This window comes from Lichenostomus cassidix, chromosome 20 (assembly GCF_008360975.1).
Source record: "Lichenostomus cassidix isolate B80296 chromosome 20, HeHo_3.0, whole genome shotgun sequence".
In the NCBI taxonomy this organism is placed as follows: Eukaryota; Metazoa; Chordata; class Aves; order Passeriformes; family Meliphagidae; genus Lichenostomus; species Lichenostomus cassidix.
Window position 1 is genome coordinate 5,981,416 of NC_139500.1, and position 22,732 is coordinate 6,004,147.

The 22,732-nt window shown below is 47.9% G+C and overlaps 1 protein-coding gene across 14 annotated transcripts in view; it reads right to left on the bottom strand.

Moving 5' to 3' along the window:
• Positions 1-22,732, bottom strand: part of KCNQ2 (potassium voltage-gated channel subfamily Q member 2) — a 74,045-nt gene that overhangs the window by 38,332 nt on the left and 12,981 nt on the right. For 10 of the 14 annotated variants that reach the window (XR_014856015.1, XM_085079350.1, XM_085079360.1 and 7 more), the window contains exons 2-9: positions 11,847-11,937; positions 10,863-10,989; positions 9,582-9,757; positions 8,584-8,709; positions 6,419-6,529; positions 5,438-5,533; positions 4,653-4,747; positions 1,320-1,349 (exon numbers count right to left, since the gene is read on the bottom strand). Coding sequence is in view for 13 of the 14 variants with exons in the window: in XM_085079350.1 (XP_084935476.1) it covers positions 1,320-1,349; positions 4,653-4,747; positions 5,438-5,533; positions 6,419-6,529; positions 8,584-8,709; positions 9,582-9,757; positions 10,863-10,989; positions 11,847-11,937 (852 nt within the window). In the remaining variant the exon portion in view is untranslated. The remainder of the gene's footprint in view (positions 1-1,319; positions 1,350-4,652; positions 4,748-5,437; positions 5,534-6,418; positions 6,530-8,583; positions 8,710-9,581; positions 9,758-10,862; positions 10,990-11,846; positions 11,938-22,732) is intronic. The other 4 variants (XM_085079355.1, XM_085079352.1, XM_085079362.1 and 1 more) reach the window with 1 other exon arrangement.

Consider the following 22,732-nt stretch of genomic DNA (forward strand, 5'->3'; position numbering starts at 1 on the left):
CATTTATGAAGCATATAGAGTACTTTATTACAATAAATGGAACGGAAGTGGCACATTCTTATTATTTCTCTCCCAGCAGTAGAAAAATATCTGATTCTCAAAATAGGCTGCTGTTCAGAACAACAGGAAAATATATTCTTAATATTATACTTGCAGTTCATTGATGCAATTTGCTATAAATTAAGCACACGGATCAGTAAGTGTGATTTACTAAGGCTGTAAAACTTGCATCTGTGAAAACTGGAACTGGGTTTCGAAATCAGACACTAAATCACGTCAGCTCTAGTGGCATTACTGCATCTAGTGAGGATTTAAACTGCTCTAAGAACAGAGCTTGGCCCACAGTCTTGAAATGAAAGTCATTTATTCCCCATCTTAAAATATTAACTTGACTACACCTTCAGATACCCATCTCATATAAAATACGCCAGTGATTTGCAAATCTACTCCTTTCTGCAGAACCTGAGATAATATTATTTATCATAAATCTTACACAGCCATATCCAGGTCTTTGCATTTGGATTGATCCCAAAAGGTTAAGTCCCAGATTGAGAAACTGTGGTTAATAACTGCTTAGCTCTAAGTGAGTCTTGGAACTAAAAACCAAAATGGAAAAGTCCTGCTGAGATGAAGCATTCTTTTCCCAAAAATAAGATTGGATTACTTGAAGAAATTAATGATCATATCAGTTTAGCATCCCCCATCTTCCTTTCCTCCAGGTTTTGCCCTCAAAAGCAGGCACAGCTGCCATGGAGGTTTTATTCTGTGCCACCACTGATGTGCCCTGGGGTGCCTCCACACCAGCAAACTCAAAGCCAGTGTTACCAGGTGGGCACAACTCCTGCAGCACAGAGCCAGATAAATGACACAATGAAGGATGGGAGAAGAGGGCTGGAGAGAGGGAACACACGGGAGTGAGGGCAGGGGGAAATGGAAGATGAATGGGGATGTTTTCTCGTTAAGCGTTGCATGGATTGGGGGAGGTTGGAAAGACCATCAAGAAATCATCCTTAAAAAAGCAAGCTTATCAAGCGTGCTCCCTTTCTCCTTCCTCACACCATCATTTTGGCAGAGTTTCCCAACACTTGTGTGTACCAATAGCTAAGATGTACATGGAGGTGCAGGGGGTTAGTCTGTAGCAGCAGGAAGGCGCTTTGGGCTTTCACTCATTCCTTGGAAAAAACTCATTTCAAAGCTTTCTTTCTTTTTTTTTTCCTTTTTTTTTTTTTTTTTTAATTCAAGGCTTTGCACGTTACAGTCCCAAATGAAGAACAAGGAGTGACATGACACACACTTTCAGAGTCACATGCACTTCATACCTGGAGGCACCATACGTTTGCGTTTGCGTGCTTTTCAAGTGTTTTCACCAAAAGAAAACCAAAAGGGGTAAGAGAAAGAAAAACAAGGGGGGAAAGTCGGGGGTGGAGGAGAGGGGAAAAGAAACAGAATAAAGAAAATTAGCATATGAATGAAGTGTGTCCCCGGGAGCAGATGCTGTGGCCAGGCTCACAGGTGAGCACGGAGCACAGGCTGAGCTCAGGAGCCATGGCACGCCCGTGTCACCCTCGGGGACAGGCAGCTGGCACCTTGCTCCGAGAGCAAATGGGCACCACGGAGCAGGGAAAGTGTGGGGGCCTCCCAGAGACCTTCCATGGGACATCTACAGCCCTCAGCCCCACCAGCCAGGGACTCCCTGGGCTGGGTTGCTGACCCTGGATGTGCCCATGGGTTTGGTTTTTTTTAGTGAAGACCAATATATGACTGTAGTTCAGATCAATGCCCTGCTCTCATGAGTGACAATAAGAGCAGGTTTTTTTCCAATAAATCCAGTGGCTGATGCAGAACAGGTTATTTATGGTATCTGGGTGAACCAAGCCACTCGTGCATCACAACCCAAACCACACCTGAACTCACAGAAGCCTCGTGAATATTTCAAATTTGGTTCTGCCACATTTTGGATTTAAGGATGAAATCTGGGATTCTCTCAGAGGCCACCATATTTTCCCCAAACAAGTCAGAGTAGCTCTACTGCAGTGATTGGAGTGATGTTCTGGAGCCATGTGAGCTCCTCCAAGGCACGTGTAACGATTTTCTCATCTCAAGCAGCCAAGCCTTTCCAGAGATGCCTTGGGAAGAGAGATGAGCTAAAGGCACAGCCTCCTGCTATGAGGAATAAGCAGCTCAGTGTTGAGCAGAAAGGATGCTGAGCTAGTGGTGACTGCAGATCACCCCTGGGCACCAGAGAGGGGGATTTGGTGTTCCTCCAGCCCACTTCCAAACCAGCTGTGCATTCCAGCCACATGTCAGCAGCCATGGCCTTAAGGGGCTGCTGGGCTTGATGTGCTGCAGTGGATGCAGCAGCACCACCAGCAGCACAGTGCCTGTCAGCTGGCTTGGGGAAGTGGGGAGGCAAGGAGAGATGGTCAGTGTGAGTGATGGAAGCTGCAGCCAGAACATACAGTTACTCCCTTTTTAAAATTTTTTTTAAAAGTCCAATTAATTTAATTGACAGCATTCAAAATATACTCATAAAGGGTTCACTGCTTTCTTGGTAAAAAAGCAATTTCAGTAAGGGCTGAACCCATTGGTGCACCCATGGGTCACTTGCCCAGGTGATGTTCACTTGATCTGTGCCCAAACAGGAGCTGGGATTTAAGGGAGAAGCTGGGAGTGCAGAGAAATCCGTGTCTAGGGAAGCCCAGGGTGACACTGCTGCATGGGGACACTCCAGCAAAACTGCTGCAACCCTGCTACAAATCTGTCCTGACTTTTCACCTTTTCACTCAAGATAAGCTCTTCAAACTATTTTTTTTCTCTTTCTCCTCCCCAGAGTTTTTATTTAGCCCTTTCTGGAGATCTTTGGCTTAGTTTTTTTCCTGTGTATTAGCTCCATAGAAATACAGATTTTAACAAGTGGATTGAGTAACAGGTAATCAAAAGGGTGTCACTGCATGTCTGGCTGCATGGTAAGTTCAGTATTTCAAAGAGCAATAAAATCTGGCAAAGTCCACTGAAAACAAGCCCTGAGTGCCTGCTTTTTCAGTGGACTTTGGGTCAAGCTCCATCCTCATCCTCTCCAGTAGCTGATCCCAGGCAATGCTGCCTGAAGGTCAGGTACTGGGAGGGAGAGCTTCAATGGGTGGGTTTAATGCTATTGGAAAACAGCTTTGTTCTGCTCTGTTGGGTTGTTGTTGTTGTTATTTCTGGTTTTTTAGATAAAATCTCGTAGCTGGTTCATCAATTTCTAGGGGGAAAGCAACCAATCAGACACACATTGGGAATGAATCCAATGAGAACTCACTGACCACAACAATGTGACTTCCAACAGGTTTTTATGATGGATTAAGAGGCTGGCTGCTGTGTTTGAAATACAGGCTAAAGCTTACCCCGGGAAATACATCCAGGCTGTCTGCCTGAGGGCTAAAAGGCACCAGTAATACAGGAAAAGAGGAAGGGATTATTCCTGCAGTGGCACAGCCCAGTGCTGGACCACAGCCCTGTGTGGAAGCAGGGAGATGGGGCACAGGGAGCCCAATCACACCCCAAAAAACCTCCACAGAGCTACAGGAATGTCAAACAAACATGTCCAACCATTCTACAAACCCAGAGAGTCATGGACAGCCCTCAAAAATACACCAGAAAGGGATGCATGGCCCTGCCAGGATACAGGGAAGTGTGGGGTGAGAATGAACAGAACATTGTGCATTTTGGCTTCTGAGGAAGCCACCAAGCCCAAAGGGGACATGAAGGATGCAGTGCTTCCCCACGTCCTGGGGGGCTGGGAGGCATGGCAGGGGACTCTGTCCCCAGCTCCATGAAGCTCCAAATCCCAGAGGGCTGTGAATTCCCACAGCACTGCTCTACCCTGTGTGGTTTCACCTTGAAAACCTGCAGGTAGGGCAAGGCAGATGGGCGCTGCTAAAACACGGTGGTGTTCAGCAGCCTCATCCATCACAGCTCCAGAGTCATTGCCTGCTTGTGACAACACACTGGAATGGATAAATGGGATACAAGAAATGGGAAAACGCTCCTTGAATCCCGAGTTATTTTCCTCCTCTTAGAGAATAAAACAGGAAAAGAAAGGAAAGGAGGACCCAAGGAAAATGCAGCTGGCAAAGTGCCAGGCTGGTCGAGGGAGGGAGAGAAGTTTGCTGAAAGGCAGAAGGACCATTAGAGACCAGTTGGACCAGCAAGGAGAACCTGGGAGTGCACGAGGAGCTGCAGGTAGGGTGAGGGTGGTGTTTACCTATGATCCAGGGCAGCTTGGAGGGAGGTCTTCACACCTGGGCACGGCAACTGTCACAACACAATGCAACTACCAGCAGGCGTGGAGAAATAAAGGTGAAAAGAAGAGCATGTACACACACAAAGACATGAGAAGAAAAAAAAACAAAAAAACAAAACACAAAGCAACAGAGAAATTAAAATCAAGTCAAAAAAGAAAAACAATGAAAAAATACAAAGCAAAAAAAACTCCAAAAGAAAAAGCATATACCAGCCTTTAGGATCCCTTGAAATCAACTTTTTCAATTAAAAAACGAACAAAAAAGTAAATAAATAAGCAAAATTATATATCCAGCTAACAAAAATAACTATGGAGACAGTGGCATCACGAGGAAGGCAGTGGAGGAGGAGGCTGGAGGAGGAGGTACCTGTACATGGGGACGGTGACGGTGCGCTCGTAGTACTGCCAGGTGGAGTGCAGGTCCGTCCGGGACAGGTTGGTGGCATAAAATCTCCAAGCCGCCTGTGCAGGAGAAAATCCAGTGGGATGGTGGACCCAGGCATGGCCAGAACCACCCTGGGTTTATAAACCTCAACCAACAGCAAGCCCTATGGGATGATCCAGCATTTTGTCTTCTCCTCGATTTGATAAGTGACAAATTTGGGGTGGTGCCATGATGCTCCTGACTGTGAGAGCCCGGTTAAAAATGCTGTGGGTCCCTGGCATTCACTGCCAGGCTGAGGGCAGGGATGAAATGGGTGTTGTTTCTCATTAAGGAGTGAAAACTGTGGAGAGAGAGGAGCAGGGGAATGTAAAATGACTAATTTCCATTCTCCAAGACATACACCAAGGCCAGCCTTCTGCATGGACATCTGTTCTCGTGAAGAAAATGCTCCCAACTGTACCTTTTCATCAGTATAAATATTCTCTTTGGGGAGGAAAAAAAGGGTGAAAACAGACTGTCCTAATGCATTTGTCTTGCTGAGCTGGGCTGAATTTCATCCCTTTTCTCTCTAGATTCCCTACCACATATGCTATTTTCCCACGGTTGATTTCCTGGCATTTATTCCCAGACAAAACCAGTCACCAGCTGCTGTCTCGCACCTTACACACATGGCCCCATTTTTCACCTGCCCACCTCCTCCCCAGCTCCTAAAACTCTGTGAAGCCCCCCAAAACCAGGATGATGCAAACCTTGGGTGTGACCCTCACCTGGATCAGGCCTGCTGCTGGGTTTCGCCTCTTCTCAAAGTGTTTTTGTCGATGCTGCTCTTGAACCTTCAGAGCAAACCCTGAACCCAAGATGCCCTGGGGAAGAGAACAAAAATTCACTGTGAGCAGGGGTTTCGTTAAGCTTCCACTTAAAAACTGTGGCCAGCTTTCCCTCCAGAGGTTTTTTTCTGGCTCATTTTTTGATTGAAACATAGAGGAAGGAAGGAGTCTCCATCCCAGCAGCCGTGGCAGACACTTTCCAAGGGGCAGCAGACTTTGCTGGCACTCACTGCAATTGCAATTTTTCCCAAACTACCTCCAGCCAACTGATAAAATACAAAAGAACCCCAGCGTGCTAGCATTCAGCAGATTATCCCCATAGGAATCCATATCCATGCAACACACTGAAATGCACTGGGGGAATTTGCTGAAATGGTGTAATCGCAGAATGACAGACTGGGTTGGGTTGGAAAGGACCTTAATGCTCATCTCATTCCAACCCCCTGCCATGGGCAGGGACGCCTTCCACTGTCCCACGTTGTTCAGAGCCCCTTCCAACCTGGCCTTGATGGGGCAGGCACAGCTTCTCTGGGCAACCTGTGCCAGAGCCTCACCACCCTCACAGGGAAGGACTTTTCCTAATATCCAATCTAAATCTATCCTCTTTCAGGTTAAAGCCATTAATTACCCCAAGGAACAGCCCTCTGGGGGAAAAACCGCTTTTTATTGCTTCCATAAATATTTGTGCAGAGCCAAACCTAGAGTTTCCACCCCGTTTGCTCACACACACAGTGCCCAAGTTGTGGATATTCAAACACGCTTCCCCTTTTTCTCCTTCACTCTTTGATTCAAAAGCCACAGAGCATCACAGTCTGGAGATCTCTGAGTGCATCCCATTGCAGCTGTCACAGTGTCACCAAGCTCCAGGGAACGGGGACAAGGCCCAGGTGAGCTCAGCCCCCCCAGCACCCTCCCACTTACGGCAGGAAGGGCGAAGAAGGAGACGCCGATGAGTGTGAAGGTCGCCGCCAGCAGCCGCCCGTTCCAGGTCTGTGGATACTTGTCCCCGTAGCCGATGGTGGTGAGAGTGATCTGCAAGGAGATCAGCCCTGGTCAGACTGACTTAAAGCTGAAACAACACAGCCAAAACTCCCACCACACTCGGTGGGATAGGGAGGAGCCAGGTCACTGCGTGCCCTGAGCTGTGTGAGGGAGCTGGGGGACCAGCAGGGATGGGCAGCTCTGTGGGATGCACAGACACCCCGACACCCATCCTGCTCACGTGCTGGGTTTTCACACCAGTTGGGAGCGTTTTGGTGCCTTTTGCTGTCACAGAGAGAGCTGCCATCTGGTGCAGAGGCTGGCGGCAGCTCAGAACCTCCCCCAGGAGGGGTTGTGTCTTCGGCAGGGGAAGGAACCAGCACCATTCCCCCAAACTCCCTTTCGGCAGCTCAGGAAAGCTATTTGCATGCACAGAGATCTGCTGCTGTTTATTCCCAGTCTTTCCAGCAGTGCCTATTGGCTGGTCTCCCCTCCCCTCTTTAAAAAGAGCCTTTTAGGCTGAGAGGATGAATTATGGCTCCTTCACAGCACCTCATTTAGGGATAGGGGTTTTTTTTAGGGATGCACCAAGAGAGAGCTGGCGAGTTGCTATCTGTATTTTGGGGAAGACCCTGAGAGATTTGTTGGAGACAGAAACCTCAGAATTTCAGACTGCAGGAGAAGACAACTTTTCCCACTTCAGTCCATGGACATCACAGTGGGAAATGCTGGGTATTCCCCCAAGGCTTCCAAAAGGATTTGGAGATGCTGGGACCAGCAGGACAAGGCAGAGAAGGATGGGGAGGTGACACCATGCTGATGTGGCATTGGAAATACGTCTTCCATTTGGAATAAAAAAATCACTTTTACACAAATGGAAGTACGATCCCAAAGCACCTTTTAATTGAGCCCACTAAAAGCCTTATCAATTAGATGCTATTTTGGCCAAGTGGTTAACAAATGCATCTAAGTGGCTAATCCTTACTGAAACACAAAGTCAGAGCAAGGCTCTCTCCATAATCACTGCAAAGCTGGTTTACTATATTTTTGTAATTTCGATAGAAAACAACAAGGATTGGATCCACTAAGATCAACCAAATGAGTTTCTGAACCTGAATTTTGATTTAACCCATCTCTCAACATCTGCCTGTACTAGACCCATGAGTTGGACAGTGACAAAAACTATTTATTTTAATGAAGCCAAATTTTTTTCTGATCTTCTCAGTGGCAAAACAGCCTCAGAAGCAGAAGGGATAAATCTGCCCATGGTTCTCCCCAGACTGAGCTCTAATCTGGGCTGTCACTTTCCCCTCATTGTTTATTTTCTCGTTATGTCAAACTGGGCTTTGTTTTTATTTTTCTGCCCCAACTAAGGGGCTTGAAAAGCAATTCACTGCCTCTTTCCCTTTGTTGGAATGGAGGAGCTGCTTGATCAGCCGATTCCTCCCCAAGCCTGTTATTGGGATTTGATCAGATCGGGGATTTTCATTACATGCTTTGTAATCAAGGCCAAACTAGTGATGGAGCAGAAGAACAATAACGCAAGAAGATTAGAACGTCATTAATTCTCTCTTTGTTAATCGGGTAATCCAATAATTCACATGCACACGCACACGCCGAGCAAACCACAAGTACTGCCCTTTCAGCAGAGATGTGACAGGGAGTGCTCGCCCTGCTGGAGTCTTTCTGCTACTTAGGCCCTATTAATTTTATAAAATTTATTCCAGCATGTTCAACAGCGCCTTGCCCAAGTGCAATTTGAATAATTAAAGGGCAGCAATGCTTGTCAAAACAATGATCAAAGCACCCCGTGCTGTGGGATCTCTCTCTGACCTGCCTCTGTCACGACAGAGCTCAAGCCCATGAGTTGGAGCACAAGAGTTCTCAGTTCCCCTGCAGCTCCAGCTAATTCAGAAATGTGATCCCCTAACAATTTCTAAGAGGTTTATATAAGAAAAAGAGCTAAATGGAGCAGCCTGAAGCCATTTAATAAAAATGTTAACTAAGCACTCTCTAAGTCGATACCTCACGTAAGTGATAGAAGATGGAGGGTTAATGGACATTTTATTTTAATAACCAGCAGCTGCTCTATGGAAATTACTTACCAGACCCCACCAGAGTGCATCTGCGTATGTATCAAAGTGCTCATTTTCTCCCTTCTCGGCCAAGTACACCAGGAAAGAGGCCAGGATGAGGCACAGGAAGCCAATATACCAGGCAGTAATCAGCTCCTGCGAGATCATTAAAAGAAAGAAGAGATTAATTGCAGTCCTGGTGCGCATCTTCAAATGCTGAGTTTCTTGCTTGCTGCTGGATCTGAACTTCTCCTGCATTTAAGTTTTGGGGCTTTGGCTGGAGATCAGTAATGGCACTTTTTGAGATGGGACCATGAGGTGGTGGCTCTGCCAGACCTGAAGACCAAATAATCTAAACACACACAGCAAATTTAGCAGGGAATGTTAAGAGCTCCATTATTGTAAGATATGGGACTGAGATTTTAAAAACTCTAATATTTCCCCAGTTCAAACAAGGAAGTCATGTTGAAACTAAAATAGGAATCCCCAAGCCCTTGAGAGTCCGCTTAAGGCAGGTCCCTTCCACTAAATTATGAGGAGCTGTGAAGTTGGGGTCTGGATGCAACATCCTTCAGTTGCAGGGCAGTTTTAATTCAGAATTCACAGGAGTGTTTATTTTTTGGATGAGGTTACTACAAGGGTGGACTAAAGAGACACAAATTTTCTATGATTTTTACACAACGCTGGGTAAGCTGGCCAAGCTTCTCTGGGGAAAAGAAAGTGAAGGAAGCAGGAGAAAAGTTAAATTCATAAATACAGCAGCAGAAAACAAAAAAATATCAACAAACTCTTCCCAAACTGACCCCCTTACACCAGGGATTGGTTCCATGACTGGAATCTCTCCCTCCCTTCCCTCCCTGACTGGAGTGCTCCATCACACCTTGTGTCTCTGACTGTGTTGCTCCCTGTGTTCCCTACAGAGTTTTTCCAATATCCCCAGGTCTGCGAGAGCTTTGGGATGGAGAGCTGAGCCCAAGCAGTGTCTCTGGAGGGGGTAACACCCAGGGCAGCTCCACGCCCTTGCTCACCTTGCTGTGTGCATAGACCACAGAGCCCAGGAGCTTCCAGGTGCCACCACGTCTGTCCATGCGGATCATGCGCAGGATCTGCAGGAACCTCAAACTCCTGAGTGCCGAGGTGGCAAAGACATTCCCTTGGGACCCTGCTGCCAGCACGGCGATGGATGCGATCAGCACCATGATGTCTGTGGGAAAACAGGGTGGGAAAAGCTGAGCAATGTGGGATAACAGGGAGAACATTGTGCCTAGCAGGGATCTACTGCACTTGGATCCTGTGCTGGAGGGACAGAGCAGTGATGTGAAACTGGATGAAAGGAGCCACTGCACACCTTGTGGAAACATCCTAGTTTCCCTCTCCATGCTCATCGTTCCCATAGGAAATGTGTCAAATGCTGCAAAGACTGAATTTTGAAATGATTCAGTGTTAAATCGTTGCCAAAGGCAAGCCCCTTCCTTCATCAGCCACAGCTGCCTCTTAGACAGAGCAGGGAATTCCCCCATCTAAACTGGGAATGAAAATCTGTATGTCCTCCATAGTAATCCTAAGGTTCTTATGGACAAAGAAAGTCCAAGAAATAGGCAAAGAAAAAAGGTCTTGCCCAATACATAGCAAAGATCCTATAAACCTCCCTCTTCCCTGATTTGCTACACAAATTTTATAGGAGTGTTTTTCTGTGGAATAAACTGAAATCCTGCATATGCCCATTGCCAGCTCCTGGACAATCGAAGACAGTGCCCATAGTGAAGAGCATGGCCACTCTGTCCATTTCCAATCCCAGAAAAAATAATTTCTGTGCCCAGATGGCCCCTCTCACAGGAGACTCACTGAGCACTTTGCAAAGAAGAATTAATTAAGTCTCACAACTCCCTTGTGAGGCAGCTCATCAGCACCAGGGAAGGCAGAGTGAGACACAGCATCTCAATGGCTTGGGAACAATTTGGTGTGGAGGTTGGATAGAGGATTGCAGGATTCCAGCTCCTGTGCTCAGTTTCCCAAGGCTGAACCCCTTTCTGTGGCTGTGCACAGCTGTCAGTGGTGCCTGAGGTGTGCAGGGCACTGGGATGGCTCCCAGGTCAGCAGAAAACAGGGAGAACACTGTGATGAATAACAAAAAATATGCCCATGGATTAGCACTTCTGCCTTTGGGTTTTTTCCTTTCTCAAGGTGACCATGAAGGAGCTGAAGTCTAACCCCCAAAATACATGCAAGACACTTGGAACACCATGCAAGGAATGGCTTGGGATGGCCATCCTGGATTGGGAAATCTCATGCAGGGACTCAGGTCTTACCGATGACACAGAAAGGCTTGCGGGCAAATTTCAACCTTCCCCTCCAGCCCCGGTATCGGCAGCAGCAGCCAGCAGCCCAAATCCTCACAAAGTATTCCACCCCAAACACCACGATGGTGACAATTTCCTGCCAGGGGGACAATGCCATGAGTCAGGAAAGAAGGATGATGGAGAGCACGCTCCGGAATAAAGGACAAACCCACGGCCTGAGAAAAATTCGCCTCAGAAAATACATCACCGAGCTGTCTGCACCACTCAACAGAGAGCCCAGGCTTGAAAGATCATCAGAGCTCTGCTTTTGTGTCTTCCCTGCTCCTCCTCAGGGTGGTGAGAGGTGCTGCACGCTGCAGCCATGAGCTGGAGTTTTACACCTCCTCGCATTGTGTTTGTTCCCCCATCACAGGACTGACAAACACCCCGCTGTCTCCCTACCATCAGTCTCCAGGACCCAACTCAGTTAATGCTGAGCAGCTCAGGGAAGAGCAGAGAAGGAAATCACTGAATGGGAATAATCCTAGGGGATGATGAAAGGGGATTTCAGCTTTTTTCTTAGAAAACTGGCCTGGTTGCCTGTGTGTGCTGGGCGATCTGGTGCAGGGGTGGTGTAGATCTTCCATCCCTTGATGCCATGTGAGCTCTTTCCATCTATTTCCATCTCCACCTGAATATCCTCTGCATGTTCCCTTCCCTCTGAGATTTTATCTCACCTTTCTCATGTGTCAAACCTGGTGAAGCCCTAATTAGTCTGCAGCACCTTTTGATTTGATGTAGGGCAGGGATGGGGAAGAGGGAAACAGACAAAAGGAAAGGAGACAGATGAATCCAGCAGCCCTGGGTTTTTTTTTTTAATTTTTCCCATTTCTGACGCACAGGGCCTAGTGGTCCCCCTCTCACAAGTGACAGCCTAAATTCTTGCCTCAAACACCCCCTGGTTTTGTGTGGTTTTGACTTTATTTTAATACCTCACTGTCAGTTCCCACTTACCAGGATGTAAAGGGCGCCTTCTGAGCTGTTCTGGTACTCATCAATGGTTGAAAAGACAGACAGCACCAGGCAGGAGAACACTAGTAGAAAACTACAGAACAAAAAAAGGGAGACAGAGAGAAGGCTGGTCTTAATGGCAGTAAATTTTCACACTCATCAAACTGACTCAGAAAGTAATTTGGTTATATTTCTGAGTATTTACTGCACTGCTGCTACTCCACCATGTAAAAAGGGTAAATAAAGTGTCCAGTTTTGCTGACTGGAAGGACTGGGGATGGACCCACGGGACTGTCCCCACTTTGGCCAGTGCCAATCCAGTTCCCCTTCCAGCTCTGATCACATCTGACATTTTGTCCCCAAGGAAGTGTCAGCTCTTTCAACAACATGCTTCCAAAAGCATCCAAATGACATTCCTAACTGGGATAAGAGGGGAGCAGACTGGCTGAGCAGCAGGAGCATGGGCTGAGGAGGAGCTCCACTCATGCTCTACTTATGCATTTGCATCCACAAAAGCTCACACAGAAGTGGTGCTGCAATTCTTGCCAGAGTAGGAAATTTTTGGGTGGATTTAATGTTCCCTTCTTAGGCAGGTACTCCACATTAACTCCTCACTGCCTGGAAAGGATGGTGATTTTCTGGGTTTTTTGTAGCATCCCTGGGAGGTGGGTGGCTGTTACTCTGCTCTTCTGTGGCCAGACACGGGACAGAAGAGGGGTTTGATCCAGCCCAAGGGAATGTGATCTTGGCTCTGCTGGCACTGGGGAGGGAGCTGGGCTGGTCTCTGTCCCAGCCCTTCAGGCATGTCATGGGCTGGGGGACACCCAACTTTAATATCAGCTCTCTCAGCCTCTAATTCACCACAAAATCAGGGAGATCCTCAAACCCCAGCATGCATCCAGGTCTCACTGACATCTACATCCACGAGCAGCCTCCCAAAGCAGCCTGAGCAGTGCCACCCCAGCCTGTCACTCAAAGCTGCCCAGTCTGCATGTTCTGATGCAAATCAAAGGGCACTGAATGAGTGACGGGGGCTCGACTCTCTTCTGACACTCAGCGCCTGAATCTGCAGCTGCTGAGGTGTCCTGGCATCTGCTCAAGGATGGAGGCTTCCACCCCTGCCCACTGCTTGCTAGCGAAAGCAGGGAAATTAATTTACAAGGGATCGATTTACTAATACAATAAAGTAGGCCAGCGCAAGGAGAAACTAAAAGCTGCATTCTTTAAGAGCATTAAATAATTCATCTGTCTGACTTTGTCTCACATTCCTACAAACTGCATTGTGAATATTTATAAGGTTTGGTTCTGCTGGTGGGGGCTATTGCTTTTTGGTGAATAAAGAGAAGGAGTTTCACACCAGCGGGTCGTGCTTGTGGCTTTGCAGTGACCATTAATGTCACAGTAACAAGTAAAAATAGGGAGATTTGCAGAATTTATTCGAACCACAGGCTGAAACGTGGTGGGGAGGTAGGGACTGCTGGAGGTAAGGGACCTGCAGAGCCATCTCAGCCAAGGCTGAGCTTTATCAGCCACAAGATGAATCCAGCACTGAGCAGATAAGGATAATTGCCTGATTTCTCACTGCAAATGTCCCCTTTTCACATCAGGTTTGGTGTGCAGACACTTGAAACAACCTCAGGAGAGTAGAGAAAGCTTCCCCTTCAATCCCACTCATGATGTCCCTCAATGTCTCGCCAAGGTCCCACTTCAATACCTTTTCTCCCCAAGCTGTTCTTTCAAAACCCTTGCCATAAACAACCCTTCCACAGCCTGCCCTGCAGTCCAATGGATTCCATCCATCCCAACATCCTCCAAATTGCTGGGGCCATGCCCTGGGAGCTGGAGAAGGGGCTCCACTGCTGCCCACACTGCAGCAGAGGGAGCAGAATCCCACAATCCAGGAGGGAAGGAGCTGCAACTGGGTCATGCAGCCCCACTCCTGGGATGGCCCAGATTTTGCTGCAAACTTCTATGCTGAAGTGAGAAACAAATGAATAATCAATGAGAGAAGAAAGAGGGGGAAGAAAAACAACAAAAACGACAACAAAAAAAAGATAATGGAAAGGGATCAAGGGAAAAGAGAATTCTACATTTGCTGATTAAAGAGGTAGAATGTGAGTTGTGTTTCTTTTTGTGACCAAACATCTCTGTAAAGTGCCTGAGGAAGAGCTGAAAGCAAAGTGCCAATATCAGAGCAGGCTTGCACACTGTGTTTGCTCAGTTTTCCCCAAGGATAGACCCAGAATGAAGCCACTCCCAAATGACGAGTCCTGGCAGGGATACACACCACAAAAAAAGAGGATTCCTGTATGATAATAGTCACTAGACAGATATTGATGAGACATGGGGGAAAAAAAATAACAGAAATTGTTTTATCACTCCAAATCCCAAGGATGGATTCTGCAAGCTGTGCTTATGGGGAGAGCTGGGGCAGCTCCAGGAGCAGTCAGACACACCTGGGTGCAGCTTTTCCCTCTTCCAGCACATCCCTGCAGCCTCATCCCCAGCCTCTCTGCTCTCCTCAGCTCCCCAGGGCCAGCTCAGTGCTGCTGTAATTTCCACTCTGGGCTCTCCAGGGCTCCTATTGCCAGGGAGACCTGATGCAGATCAGGCAGGCAGGGCCAGCATTAATTACAGCACTGCCGAGCACAGGAGGCAGCAGGGAATGCAGCAGCTTCTCCAGCAAAGCATGGGAGATCCACAGCCAAATCCCACAGGGACAGAAACCTCCCCTGGCTCAATCCCAACGGGTAAGGAATCTCCCTGTCCCAGCCACCAGGTAAGGGACAGTCCTGCCAGCCAGGGATGCTCTGGCTCAGCACAGGGTGAGATGCACCAGCATCCCAAAATAGCTCCACAGTGATGCACAGCTGCTCTGCTCGACTGTAGGGCCCACGAACCTCTGTGGGGCTGGAAAAGGAGACTCAGAGAATGACACCTTTCCACAAGGAAACTGAATTTGGGGGGGTTGAGGTCTGTGTGGCTCCTGGGAGACTTTGAGGGATCTGCAGATCCCCTTTGGATAGAGGAGTGCAAGAGGGAAGCTGAGAGGTACGTGCACATCTGGGCATGTTTCCTCTGAGCTGCCACAGAGGGAGCGCAGTGGGGAACAGGAAGCTGGAGTCTGCTTTAATTCCACCTAATCTACCCAGACAGGTCAGGAAAGGGCTTCAGAGAATAATGGATAGCTAAGGAAAGGGAAACAAGCCAATAAATAGTGTAGCAGTTGGGATGAATCTAATTTTTAAAGCTAAATATCTAACCAAAGCAAATTACGTCTGCAGCCTGACTCTGGGAAATGTTAATGTGCAATAAGGAACATTAATTAGGCCCCATCTAGCGATTTTTACATTAAAGATGCCAATTCTGCTTAGAGCATTGGGGAAGACAATATCCTCCTCCTGAGCAGACAGGTCCTGCCTGATGCAGGGCTGGAGTCAGCACCAGCATCCCCCAAACTCCAAGCAGCATTCAGGGGGTTTTGGGACCACTGTCTCCTCCACAGAGTGATGGGAAGGAGAAATCTGTCTCCAGCCTGCTGGGGAAGGACACCTCACTGCATTTTCTCACCCACCACCCATTCCTGCAGGCCCCCAGCACCTTCTGCTGCTCCAGCATCCCCCACGCCTGTTGCTGAGACCTTTAAGCTCAGGAAAGACTCAGCTGTGCAAATCTGACTGCTGCTAATGCCAGTAAATCCAAAGACCTGCAAAGTCTGACTTTACATCCAAAGGTTATGTTGACTTAAAACACCTGTGCAAGCTTCTTATTACAATTTTTAAATCCCGGCACAAAATCTGCATATCCAGATTCCATATCCGCTGTGCTTCAGGTTAGCAACAGAAAAAGAAATGACTGAACTCCCCAATGGAAGTAAAAATGCTTAAAATGGCATGAAATAGGAAAGATTGTCCCTCTCTTTTTTTTTTTCCCCTCAGCGAAAGCACATGATGGAATCATCATAAAGCTTCTCAGGTTAATCATCTAATTTGCCTTCCAAAAGAAACCCCCTTGGAATCTACACACCCATTTACATAAGAATTTTAAAAGGCCTCTAAATTTATTCCTGAAATACTCATATTCAAATAGCATTCACTGACATTGAGAAACGTTGGGGTTCCTCTGATGGAGCACCACTAATTAGCAATTGGATTCCTGGATGTGATGGAGATGGATACAACACAAGGAGGTGACAGGAGCTTGTAAAAAGCCCCTGTGCTTGTTGCCCACTTTGATGGTTTCCCCTGGAATTGAGAAAGGACCTTAATGATTTGTTTAATTAGAAGGGGAAAAGCTGGAAAGGAAGGAGTATTTTACTACAGGCATTCGAGAGCTGAACACTGAAAAGCAACTTAAAACAGTTAAAACACTTGAAAATTGCTTTGGGGATGTAAACAAGGCATTGATAATTGTGCTAAAATAAAACAATTGTGCTTATGTGCAACCCTGCTGCCATCCCAGTAAATCCATTTGTTGTAAAAGGCTGCAGTTCAAGTACCTAAAACTTTGATGTAAATCAAAGGCCAGGAAAATACAGAAATGACAATAAGTGAAGGTGAAAGAGCATCCCCAGCAAAGAGAAACCGAGATTGGCAAATGCCTTTTAGTGCTCAGAGAGCCTCGAAATCAGAATAGGAGTATTTTCAGCTCAATTTAAACCTCCATTGAGTCAGAAGCAAAATGCTGAGAAAGCCATGACTTTTCCAGGGATAAAGACTTTGTCGTATGGCACCTACCCTTAGCCAGGAGCATCCATCATCTTTATTCATGTAAGCAATCCTGCTGTGACTTGCAACCTGGCTGCTCATTTACAAGGCTGAATAGAAGCCTAAATGCCTCACTCCGGGTTCCCACATCCCTCAGCCTCAGCCAAAATCATCTCCCAAGGCAAATTCTGTCACTAGAAGAGCTGGAAATAGAAATGGAGAGTCCTGCCTTTTGGTTCTGTGCCTTAATAAATGCTCTCCTTCCCAAAAATAGCTCCTGATGGTGTCTCAATCCCCTCAGGTCTGGCCATGCCAAGGTCCATCCTCTGTCCTGGAGGATCCCTGAGCATCCATGCGGGTAGGAAATGCTGTTTATGGTAAACACACTGGCTGGCTCCAAGGCAGGGATTGTCATGGTTTATAAACTTTTTAATAAATCATTATCAAAGGCCTGTCTGGGACAACATTAACAGCTCCTGTGCATTCTCAGAGCACTCAGGTGATGCCTGAGCAGCCTTGATAAGAATCCCCCTGCTTGTACAAAGCCATAAAGAGCATGAAGGACAGCAGTGTGAACTGCGGGATGGTTTGGGTTGGAAGGGACCTTAAAGATCACCTAATTCCAACCCCCTGCCTTGGGGCTGACACCTTCCACTGGAGCAGGGGGTCTGAAAGGAGCACTGGAACACCTCCAGAGGACCAAAGCAGTGTTCCAGGGAAGGCTGTGGTGTGGCTGGGATGGTGGCTGGTGGGCTGGGAGCCCACCAGTTAGATGGTGGGCTGGGAGGTAAGAATTCATCAGGCTACAGAGGAAGAAATCTTGTAGAGATCTGTGTTAAAGGGGTGGCACTGGGATGGGAAGGAAAATCATAGAATGACTTAGTTTGAAAAACCCTCCAAGATCAGTGAGTCCAACCCTTCCCCAGCACTGCCAAGGCCACCCCTAAATGATGTCCCCAAGTGCCACATCTACACATCTGTGAAATCCCCCTGTACGAGTATGGCAAAGTGGCACAACCAAGCCACAAGAAAACCTCTTGCCCTGCCTTCCTCCTATTTAGGCAGCACATTTTGCAGAAAGAAGAGCAGGATATGGGTTCAAATACATTTTCTCCTTCAACATCCACCACTTCTGAAATCAGTTTCCACTCCAAGAGCTCCTCCAGCTTTTTGCCCTTGCTGGTAACAGTCAGAGAGCAGAAGTGGCATCATCTGCCCTGAGGCCAGAGCCAGAGTCCTGATCCAAACCCATGGACTGCCGGAATTTGAGCAGAAATGGGGTTTGCATGACATAACTTGTCCCTAGTCCAGAAAAGGATTGTGTATCTTCACACTTAGGAGTGAGAGTGAGCTTAAGAGCTTTTCTGGATTGAAGCCTCGAAGAACAAAACCCGCCTGGAAGTGCCAGGGAATGGAGATCAAGATCTGAACATTTACAGTGGGAAAAGGAGTTAAATGTAAGGAATTGCTTGGGGTTTTTTACAGGCTGGCTCTAATAATTTAACTTAGGCTGAATAAAAGCCTTATTAATAATAATGACTGCATGCAAAGTTCTAGCTCCAGTGCTCCTCTTTGTCCTCATCCAGAATGAATCACTTGGAAATGCTTGTCTGTGTATTCTCCTCGCCCTGCACACGCAGCCTCAGAGGAGCCAGATGTCTGGAGGAAAACCCAAAGTATTAATCAAGCCAGTGCACCTGCCAGAAGAGTCTGTTCCTGCTGGGATTCAGCTCTGCCGGGCTGAGGTTTTCTTTCAAAAAATTTGGTGGGGAGAAATATATTCATGCAGCTGCAGAAATGGTTCATGGGAGAGAATCCTAAAGCCCACGGTGCAATTACAGTGCATTGGGTGGTAAATTAAGAGTATAAAATATTGGACATTTAAGTAATCCTTAAAATGTCTGTGCAGGCATTTATTCAGATCATGTTCATTGATTTTAATGTGAGGGAAAGTTGCTGTCTCATGCAATACCCATATTATTCAGATTGAAATCTGAGCACTGCTTCTCTTTCATCCCACAGGGTATTCCCCCAAAAGAGCCTCTGCTTCCTCCTCACCCCTGAGAAATCATTGCTAGTGAGCCCAGGAAGACAAACCTTCCTAATCTAACCTTTATCCCTACATGAAGATCAAGTTATTTCTGTTTCTTAAGCCTTGCTTTTCTGCAACACCCCAAGAAAAATAAATTACAGAAGCCAAGGAAATGCTGCATGGTTGGAGCACACAGGAATTAAAATTCCTCTTGCTGAGGTCAAGCACCTCTGACTGACCTGGGCGAGTCACTCGACCTGACTTAAGTGAGCTCTAAAACTGGGTTAAAAGAAAGCTGTCCCTATAAAATGTAATGCTGCATCTCATCTAAACATTCCTCGAGGGAATGTGATATACAAAAATAGGCTCTGGTCTAATTGCAGATAGGAAGATTGTCTCCAATCGGGCTGGTTCCCGTGGCAGACAGGAATAGTAGCTGGTTTTTCAAAGGTCTGTCCCAGAAGCAGCGATTCAGCTGGAGCCTGAGGTTTTCCTGCCCACGAAGGATGAGCTCCATCCCCCTGAGCTCCTCCAGCATCACTTCTCCATCTCTGACTTTGCACAAGTTCTACAGCACCACAAATCCCAGCACCTCCCAAACAAACACACTGAGAGCATCAGCAGGGAGCTGCTGGCACAGGGGTTCAGCAGCCACATAAACTGTCCCAAACCCACAGAAAGCAACTCAATGGCTCCAAATCAATGTGCTGCCTTTAAAAACCTCGGTTTCCCCATGGGTGAGGCCCTTGGGTTGTGCTCCTGTAAAGGCAGGACCCCAGAGCTCCCGGGCTCCCTCCCAGATAAGAGAGATTCTGGCCACAATGAAGGTACTGGGATGCCTCAGTCACTTCCCAGGGTCAATCCCCAGCTTCATTCCTTGATAATTAGAAGACAACGATGTGGTTTCTGAGAACCAGAGACTAATGGATAGCACCAAAGTGCAAAATGAAAGGATTTCCGAAGCCCTGCTAATTTCATTTGCTCATTTGTTTGTTTAATTAATGGAGTCTTGGGGAAAATAAGGAAGCATTTGCAAACTGCTCATATAATATATCTGAGTTGGTAAATAATTCAAATTTTTTAAATTTACCTCTCTTGTCCCAGGTAGTGAGCAGGAACTCACAGCCAGGATGCAAAAGATGCCCACAGCCTTTTGATTTCAGTCCCCAAAAGATAATGACCCCAAGCTAGGTAAAAAAAATGTAACCCAAGGAATAACAGGAATGCCACAATAATCAGGATTGATGATCCCTCTCACTCATTTCAGCACAAATCAGGAATAATGCCCTGAAAGCCAAGGAGGCTGCACTTCCATGAGAGAGGCAGCTCAGCTGGGTCCAAACCCTGCAATGCCTGAGAGACACCTGAGTTTGGCACAAGAAAAAATGCAGGATTAGGTCCAACAACCAGAAATAAAAGGCCAGTGATCTGTTTTGGAGCTCTGCATCCCTTCCCCACATTTTTAGGATATCATGATCCTCCACAGCAGAGGTGGCAGAACACAGCCCTGGTGCTTTCCATGTCTGTGCAGCTGCTCCTGTCAGGATGGGAACATTTTCTCCAGGAGCAGTGCTTGGGCAGTGCAGACAGGCAGCCCAGAGGAGCTGCCCAGGCTGAAGGGATGCAAAACAAACTTGGATCTCTGGAGAGCTCAGCATTAAGAAGGCAGTGCACTTTAGCCCTAAAAAATTGCTGAACCAGCCCAGTTATGCCGCAGGGAGGGGAGAACATCACACCAGCTGCCAGTCAATCCCTGCTTAACTTCACCACTAATAGAAATATTTTGGGTCTCCCAGGAGCTGCAACTCTGAATTCAAAGTCCTTTTCCACCTTTTTCTCTCCATCAGCAAAGTTTCCCCGAGCAGCAGCAAGATTTGTCCCAGCTGTGTGCTCCCCAGGAGCAATGGGGACATCATCCTGCCACCACCCACACTGGGCTCAGGGCAGAGAACAGCAAGCTCATGACACCTGCACAGACAGTGCCAATCCTGCCTCTCTCTGCACCTGGTGAATTAATCCCCAGCACTGAAGGGAGATTGATCACTTCTATCATCTCTCACTTCCTTCCTGGCATGGATCCTGCAGGTGAATGGCCAGGTGTGGGTGGGAGAGCACAGCTCACACACTGAGAGCCTTTTGCAGAGGGAGAGGCTGCCCACAGAGCTGAACAGCCCAGGAAGGGGAGGAAAGACACTGTCCTGCCACAGGAAATCAAGGCAACCTCAGTTAATGAGGGAGCCTTGTTTGAACTGTGCAGCTTTGGGGTTGCTGCAAGCAGGGCTGGGGGCTGAGAGCCAACATGTGCTCACCTGGATACCTGCAAAGGAGGTGACATTACCTCATTTCCTCATCCATAGCATCCCCAAAACCTCCATCAGTGGAAAGGGGATGAATGATGCATGTGCCCCCCCAGCTGACCCCGCAATGCAGCTGTTCACAGGTCAGCACAACCTTTTCATTTCCATTCAGGCTGCATTACCCAGCCAATTCCCAAACCCAACACTTGTCCCTCACTGCTGCTCATTGCTGTGAACCACCCAGGCATGGACAGATGGGAATCAGGATCAGGCAGCACCAATCAGGTGGTGACCAAACCTCTGTGGATCTCCTGACTCCTAAGGCAATGGATGAGCCTCACACAATTGCCCTGTCTGGCAGCCTCCTTGTCTCTACCCAAAATTTGGACCTGTTGGCTGATTTTTTTCAAATTTTCCAAAGTGATGGACAGCAGTGAGGATGAGGACCTCTTCTCCTCTGTTTCTGCCCCTCAGAGGAGCTGCCATGTGAGCTCTGTGGGGCTGGCACACATGAGCCAGCCTGGGAAAGCCACGAGCTTCCAGAAAGCATCTCCCCCATGTTCCCCCGCACAGCAAATGACAGGTTTGTTCCCTCTACTTATTTCCCTGTGCCAGTAAACACAACAATAAATAGCAAGCTGCAGGAGGCAGATGATTGTGTGGTGAAAGGTGGAAAACATCTAAAAATGATTTAAAGCAGGGAGGAGAATAGGAAGAGAGGGCTGTGGATTATAATCCCCGAGGAGGAGGAGGAGCTGTTTGGCTGGGGAAAGGCAGCAGAGGCAGGGAAGGTTTTCCTCCCCACCCTGCAGCTCCTTGCTCCAGGTGACGCTCAGGTCTTCTCTGCAGGTCCCTCTTTGCAAAGGTCACCAGGCACAGCCCTGGTGTGGGACACCCAGCAGCCCCAGCCCTGGGACAAGAGCAGGGGGAGCACTGCAGGGGTTGGACCCTTTAAAAACTCCTAAGGAACAGGGCATGGACACATTAAAGCTGAAGAGAGATTATCTAGCTGCCATTTCAACACGCTGGTAAATCAAAGTCGATGGAAGCCATATGCTCTGCTGGGAAGCATCCATCTCGTTGCCAGGGAAACATCCTTCCCGTTTAAAATGGCAGGCAAAGGCTTGCAAAAACCTGCTTTTAACCCCCTTTTCTCAGGCAGGATCCAAGTCCCCCAGCAGCTCCCCCAGCCCTGCGGCATCAAGCTGTACTGCTGCCTGGGAGAGCTGCTGCAGCTTAGCCTGGGAACAGGAGAAGGAGATGCTGCCTCTCCCGTGGGGCCCAGAGGAAATCAGAGCTTGCCTGAGAGCACTGAGACCCCACATCAAATTCCCAGCTTGCTCCCAAGGCAGCTTCATTGCTCTGGAAAAACAGGGGATCACCTGCCTGGGTTACAGCCAGCAGCTCCTCTCAGGGATGCTGCAGGTGCCTGGGACAGACACACACAGATGTGCCCAGCTGTGGGGCAAGACCCTGCTGCAGCAAGGGAATGAGCAACAGCAGGACCAGGGTTGGGTTTCTGCTGTTCCAACCATCTCCTGCAGAGCTGCAGGTACCACCCATTCCTTACCAGCAGCGAGCACGGATCTGACCTTGGGAATTACAGCAATCTGCAGCCAGGACTGCAGGCTCCCAGGAGCCACAGCAAGCCAGCACTGAGCTCAGCAGCTGGCTGGAGCCTGCAGCTGGCCCTGGCTCTCCTGCTCTGCATCTGCACCTTCTCCTTGCTCCTCTGAGCTGGGGGTACAATCCTTGCTCTAACCCAGCTGGTTTGCTGGGGTCTCTGTCAGCTGTGGGAGGAGGAGGTGATGGGGATGTGGGAAGGAGCACTCCCCAAGCACAGTTTATAATCTG